This window comes from Dipodomys ordii, unplaced genomic scaffold, assembly GCF_000151885.1.
Source record: "Dipodomys ordii isolate 6190 unplaced genomic scaffold, Dord_2.0 Scaffold71, whole genome shotgun sequence".
NCBI lineage: Eukaryota > Metazoa > Chordata > Mammalia > Rodentia > Heteromyidae > Dipodomys > Dipodomys ordii.
Genome location: NW_012267287.1, coordinates 4,502,345 through 4,508,927, shown reverse-complemented (window position 1 = coordinate 4,508,927; position 6,583 = coordinate 4,502,345). Strand labels below are relative to the sequence as shown.

Sequence of the window (6,583 nt, the reverse complement as noted above, 5' to 3'; positions counted from 1 at the left end):
TCCTGCGCTCACCTATGGTGATGTTACCGAAGCCCAGCGTGATCAGACGCGCCTTGTGCTCGTTCAGCTGGTGCTTGGACTCGTTCAGCACGCTGTTGGCCCACAGCAGCAGGTTGGTGAACACGGAGTGGATCACCCCAAACCTGAGACACAGCGCCAGCGCCTGAGGGGGTGCCCAGCCCCGGCGGGTGGGGGGCAGGGAGAAATGCCACACACACAGAGACATGTACTCACACCATACACAGGTGCATACGTGCACTCACACACACACACACACACCCTCAGCCATGACTGCCTCCACCTGGGAGCCCCCCTGTCTTAGAAGACACTGAAACAAGCCAGTCATGCAGCTGTCTGGCTTCCCTTGCTTAGTCATTCTGGCCACCGGGCTGTGAGGTGAGACACTGCAGAAAAGTGTGTTTTCGAATGAGAGAGAAAATGAGACTCACCCCTCCATGGTCTCCTTCCCCTCTGTCACAGCCTTGAGCATAAACATAAAGGCTGGAGTTGTGGCAGCCATGCTAGGGCCATGAAGCAAGCAGCATTGGGGTGAAAGCCCATCTTGCTGAGGGTGGCAGAGTGGAAATCTAGGGGCAGTCTTCTCAGATGACCCCGTTGAGCTCCCGGGGTCCCCGCTGGGCCTCCTGAGCATGGTCCAGCTGACCTGCAGGGGTTCCCCTGGGCCTCCAGGACAGACGGACAGAGCCTCCCTCCCCAGCGCTAGCTGCCTTTAGCAGCTGCCTGACCTACATCCGGGCACCTGTGCAGAAGCAAACAGGGCCCTGAGGCCGGTGTCCCAGTCAGGTGCTTGCCCATCTGCCGGCCTGGCTTGCCCCATTGCTAGGCAACTGGGAGCTTCTATAGAGAGCCCTTGACAAATGCAGACAGTCCTGTTTGCCGCTGTCTGGTGGCTTTTCTTCTGCTCATAATGGACACAGCTCCCCGTTCGACTCTGCAATCCCTGGTGACATGGCATTGGCCACAGCGGCCGTGCCTGGGCGGCCATCGACTGCCCCCTCTGTGGACAGTCCCCTGGACCTGAGCGGGAGCTGGTGTCAGCCTGCGCCTGGGCACCTTTCCCATACTGGAGCCCAGAAGCCTTGCTACAACAGCAGCACGCTGGTCGCCATGTCTCTCTGGCTCTTCCTAGAGAACTACTGTCCTTTCCGCCACACGTTTGGGGAAATGGAAGGCCGATTCTCGGCTCAGGAGAAGCACAGGTGGTGGACACCAGCCCAGAAGACCTGAAGGAAGCAGCCAGTGCAAGCGGCCGGCAGGAAACATCGAGGAATCAAGTGGTCCAGGGTTTTCTTGGGGAGAGGTGGGGGACTGTGGCAGGCCAAGAGGCCAGCCTGCCTCTAGAGAACCACCCTGAGACCCACTCGAGACCCCACGCTGCCCTCTAAAAGTGGACCTCAACAATGCTGACCACCTCGCTCTACAAACAGAACAGACCAAGTGAAGTCACCCGCAGATGGGCTCAAATCGCTGTCTCCAGTTGCGGAAAGAGACCCAGAGAAGAGGCAGCCTCATCTGCAGCTACTCAGCCAAGGAGGCCCAGGCAGGCCACGCCCCGGCCTTACTTAGGTGGCAGCGCCTTGTGATAAATGGCCAGGTGCTTGGCCCAGAGCAGTGCTGTCCAGTGGTGCTTGAATTTTCTAGTGACTACATTAAAACACAGATCTGGCTGCCGAGGACGTGTGCCTTATGCCTGTAATCCTAGCCTCCTCTGGAGGCTCACAGTTTGAGGACAGGCAGGACAGAAAAGTTCACTGAGGCTTCACCTTCAAAACAAAAAGTACAAGGCAGGCACTGGTGGCTCACGCCTATCATCCTAGCTACTCAGGAGGCTGAGATCCAAGGATCATGGTTCAAAGCCAGCCCAGGCAAGAAAGTCCATGAGACTCTTCTCGCCAATTAACCACCAGAAAATCGGACGTGCTGTTGTGTCTCAAAGTGGTAGAGTGGTAGCCTTGAGCAAACAGAGCTTGCGGACAGAGCCCAGGCCCTGAGTTCAAGTCTTGCAGCCAACAACAACAAACCCCAAAAAATACCGGCTGAGGACAGCCCAGTGGTGGAGCTTGTCTGGCATGCAGGAGGCTCTGAGTTCCACCCCCAACCCCACTCCTCCCCCCCCAAATACAATAAATAAATGAACGTAACTGAGATATTTTGTTAATCCCAGAATGTCAATACAGTGCTGTGACGACCTGTGATGAGTATTCCAAACTATTCCTGAGATTTTCCCTTCTGCTTTCCACCCTGACCTCAAAGTGGTCTGCACCGAGGGAACCCAGGGCTCTGCAGCCTCTTGTAGGTGGCTGCTGCTGCCTTAACCTTGCAGGCGGTGGAGGAGGGGCCAGGTCTGCTCCCCTGGAAGGCTAGGAGGGGGTTGGGCTGGAGAGCGTGGAGGGCTGCCCCGCCCACCCCACTGGGCCTGTGGTCCCCTGGCAGCCTCAAGGCTCCCAGACCTCACTGCCGGCCTGTCATCTCCTCTCCTGCTCAATGGCCTGCACTCTGTGCCTATTGCTCCTCGTGGGCAGGGCTGTTGTAAGACACCCTCATAGAGTCAAGAGCCTTCACAGCCCCACAGCCAAAGAGCTTTATAAATGGGAAGGTTAACACTAAGCACCAGGACTTCCCACTACAGGGGATGCGCATTTGTGGAGAACATGTCAGCTTTGATTCCAGTAATCCTCTTTGAGGACTTTGACCCACCAAAATAACAAGATATGTTTTTAAATACTTTGGGGTGAAGGTGTTTGTCAGAGTGCAATTCAATATCAATAATTCTCGGACAAGGTAGGGGGGAGGGGGGCCTCTCCCCTCTCGGGGGGACTTTGCCTTCCAGGACCCAATGGGAAGTCCAGCCCAGTGCTGATAATCCCAGCAAAATGGGGTTATGAATACATTTTGTTTGTTCTAAATGCTGGTGAACACTACATCCAATATGTAAAGCAATTACCCACAGTGTTTACCTTTCCAGAGTTTTGAAAGATTGGATAATGTCCTTTGCATGTCCCCAAAGAAAATATACCTAGACAAAAAGAAAAGGGAGGAATAAAATCCACACCATTAAGGAAACTATCATTACATATGCACACTTGAGAAGCTATAAAACTCGAAAATGCTGGGGATATGTGTGACCTCTCACCCCAAGAAAGAGGAGAGAGGCATCCTGTCACCCTGAGGGCCACTCCCCAGAGGGGACAGAGTTCCAGGAACATGTGACAAACATGAAGAGACCTCTCAGCTCTGGAGGGAACACTGCTGCACTAGATTAAGGATGTCTGCTTGGATGGAGTAGCTTTATGTATAAGTAGCTTTCTGTATATGTATAAGAGTGTGCAATCCTTGTCTCCATGTGCCTGACTTTTACTTTTGCCTGACATTTTACTTTGCAGAGCATCATATACTTCCATCCACAATACTGCCAATCATAGAATTGCATTCCATTTTAACAAACCAGGCCTAAAACTAGCAGATGGAGATAAATAGTAAAGATTAAGCGGAATTAATGAAATAGAGACTTAAAAAAAAACTATACAAACCATGAAACCAAGAGTTGATTCTTTGGAAAAAAAAGTACATAAGATGAATAAACCCCTAGACAATTAGACTAGAAAAAGGCCAGAAGAGACTCATGATAATATTCTTTGAAAACTCAAATAAACTGGAAAAATCTAGAAGAAATTGAAAAGCACAGTCATCCTGGTTTCAGTGTTGTTGTTGTTTGTTTGTTTGCTGTTCTGGTCTTGGTGCTTGAACTCAGAGCCTGGGTGCTACCCCTGAGCACTTTTGCTCGAGGCTAGTGCTCTACCACGTGAGCCACAGCTCCACTTCCATCTCTTTTTTTTTTCTTTTGTCTTTTTTTGTCGGTTGTGGGGATTGAACTCTGGGTCTAGGTGCTGTCCCTCAGCTCTTCAGCTCAAGGCGAGCGCTCTACCACTTGAGCCACAGCACCACTTCTGGTGGTTTATTGGAGATAAGAGTCTCACAGACTTTCCTACCTGAGATGGCTTTGAACCATGATCCTCAGATCTCAGCCTCTTGTGTAGCTAGGATGACAGGCCTGAGCCACTGGCTCCCGACTAACTTTCATCTTTTTTGGTAGCTAATTGGAGATTACCGTTCCATGAACTTTCCTGCCCAGGCTGACTTTGCTCCTCAGATCTCAGCCTCCTGAGCAGCTAGTGTTACAGGCGTGAGCCAACAGTGTCCGGCACGTTTCATCCCCTTGGGATGTGCTTTTTGGGAACAAAGACTGCACGCGTAAACATGGTGGGTTACCTGTAACAGAGTGTGGACCGAGTGTGTCACAGGGAAGACTCCCTCCGTGGCGGACAGACACTCTGAAAACCCAATGAAGTATCCGATTTTGAAGAGTCCCAGGATGACAGTGAGAGCCGCAAACAGCGTGATGGTACCTGTGTGGAAGGGGCCACTCCTGCGAATGCGGGCGGTGTCATCACAAATGAGTGGCAGGAAGGCCTCAAATCCTATCGGCTATGAAACCATCTCTGCAACTCCTAGAGATAGAGACACACTGGCGGGGAGGGTGCTACCGGTGTCTGGAGCTCTGCCCGTGGCTCTTTTCTTTCTAGGGACATCAGCCATAGGCATCTCCATGGCCAGCATGAGACAGAGCTGGGTTCCTTCATCAAAGACCCAGCGAGAATTGCAGGGGAAACCTCAGGCCCTGGGAGAGGAACAGAGCTTCCACTGGTCTGGTAATCTCCTGAGGTCCCTCACCACCTCCTGTTCCTTTGATGGGCCCTGGGCACGGCCAGGGTGGGGTACACTGCTTTCTCTCTACATCTCTCCAACAGTCCTCCCTGAGACGTAGCCAAACTAATGAATAAACAGGGTCTCAGAATGGCCCAGGGGACAGAGCAGACCCAAGCAAAGCCTGCCAGGGCACACGCTGTTCCCCAGTACATGCACCGCCTTGGGATGGCTGCAGTGTACCAAGGGTCTCTCCAGCCACCACGTACTGGACCTAACTGGATTCTGTCTCTGACTCTGTGTCACTCTGCGTCTCTGTCTTTATCTCTGTCTGTCTGTCTCCCTCCCTCGGAAATGGATCATGTTCACAGGGAGCCTGCAATCCTGTGCTCTCGTGTGGTTTCCCAGGCTTGGGAAACAGCACAGCTATCCATACACAGAGTAGGACCCCAAAGCTCCAAGTCAGTGCAGAAGAGCAAGAGAGAAGAAAGAGGACAGAGGAAAGATGGAGGATCAGAGATGAGGAAGAGAGAGAAGATAGAAGAAAGAAATCAGAGGGGAGGGAGAGGGGGGGAGAGAGAGGAAGGGCGGAAGGAGGAGAGAGAAAAGAGGAAGGATGACCTTGGACAGTCAAGCCATTCTTTTGGGGGGGGGTTGTTTGTTGTTTTGTCAGTCAAGGGGTTTGAACTCAGGGCCCAGGTATCGTCCCTAAGCCTCTTTGTGCTCAAGGTTAGCACTCTACCACTTGAGCCATAGCACCACTAACCGTTTTTGATTGGTTAATTGGAGATGAGTTTCACAGGGATCTTTCTGCCTGGGCGGGCTTTGAGCCATGATCCTCAGATCTCAGCCTCCTGAGTAGCTAGAATTAGAGGGGTGAGCCATTCATTGAGTCAGGAAACCATGTCTCCCCCAAACGAAGAAGATTGAGGCAGGAATTTGAGCCTCCTGGAATGTGTCCAATTTTTTTTCCAAAGTCAAAATGAACTACACAGCCCCTTAGAGTGGCAAGTCAAGGCTGAAGCTGAGCAAAGGAGTCCCACAGTGAGACCCACAGCAGGAGGGCGGGGCTGTGTGTGGGACCTGGGAAGGGCAGGGGCGCAGAGGCTGAGACTGGCTGGGAAGGAGCGGATGGAGGGGACCCGAGGTCGGGCACGAAGCGAAGGGTATTGGCCTTCTGCGGGAGCGTTCAGGCCCCTTTGCCCTGCAGACCTTTGCCCTGGATCGCACCCCTCCCCTCTGCCCCGCATCCCTCCTCTGCTCCCTTTGGCCCGCTTGGCGCCTGCTCTGTCCACAATCAACCCCTGTGTCCTGGCTTCTCCATGAGCTGTCAGGGGCCCGTCTTAGCTCAGCGCCCACCCCACGCCTGACCTGGGTCATTCTAGGAGGGAGCGAGGCGCATTCCCAGTGGGGCAGAGGGGAAGAAGCTGTGAGCAAAAAAAGGGGGGGGGTCCCGGGCCAGGGGAGGGAGCAAGGTCAGACCCACGGAGAGGAGTGGTGGGGCCTGAGGGGGGGCCTCGGGGGCGCCCCAGGGGGATAGAAGAGTGTTGGCGGTGGGAGGGAACCGAATGCGGGAAGGCTGAGAGCATGGGGTCCCCTCGTGGAGAGGGACAGCCTTTGGGAACGCACGGAGCCAGGATGAGGGCTTGAAAAGAGAGGAGGAGGCCCGTCTGAGGAGGCCAGATCCCCGAGGCCTGGAGGGCCAGGAGGATGAAGCAAGCGGGGAGGAGGCAGGCTTGAGGAAGACGGAAAGGCAGAACCAGAGCAGGGCCGGAGTGGGGCCGGGGAGTGGGGCCGGGGAGCGAAGGCGGGGAGCCCCGGAGGCCCCAGGGCGGCCGGCTGGCCGCCGGGGGGAGGC

At 54.1% G+C, this 6,583-nt stretch overlaps 1 protein-coding gene across 1 annotated transcript in view; it reads right to left on the bottom strand.

The window, feature by feature from the left end:
* Window positions 1-6,583, bottom strand: part of Otop1 (otopetrin 1) — a 15,001-nt gene that overhangs the window by 3,555 nt on the left and 4,863 nt on the right. Inside the window, exons 4-6 of the mRNA XM_013023904.1 lie at window positions 4,291-4,447; window positions 2,979-3,037; window positions 13-143 (exon numbers count right to left, since the gene is read on the bottom strand). Coding sequence (XP_012879358.1) covers window positions 13-143; window positions 2,979-3,037; window positions 4,291-4,447 — 347 coding nt within the window. The remainder of the gene's footprint in view (window positions 1-12; window positions 144-2,978; window positions 3,038-4,290; window positions 4,448-6,583) is intronic.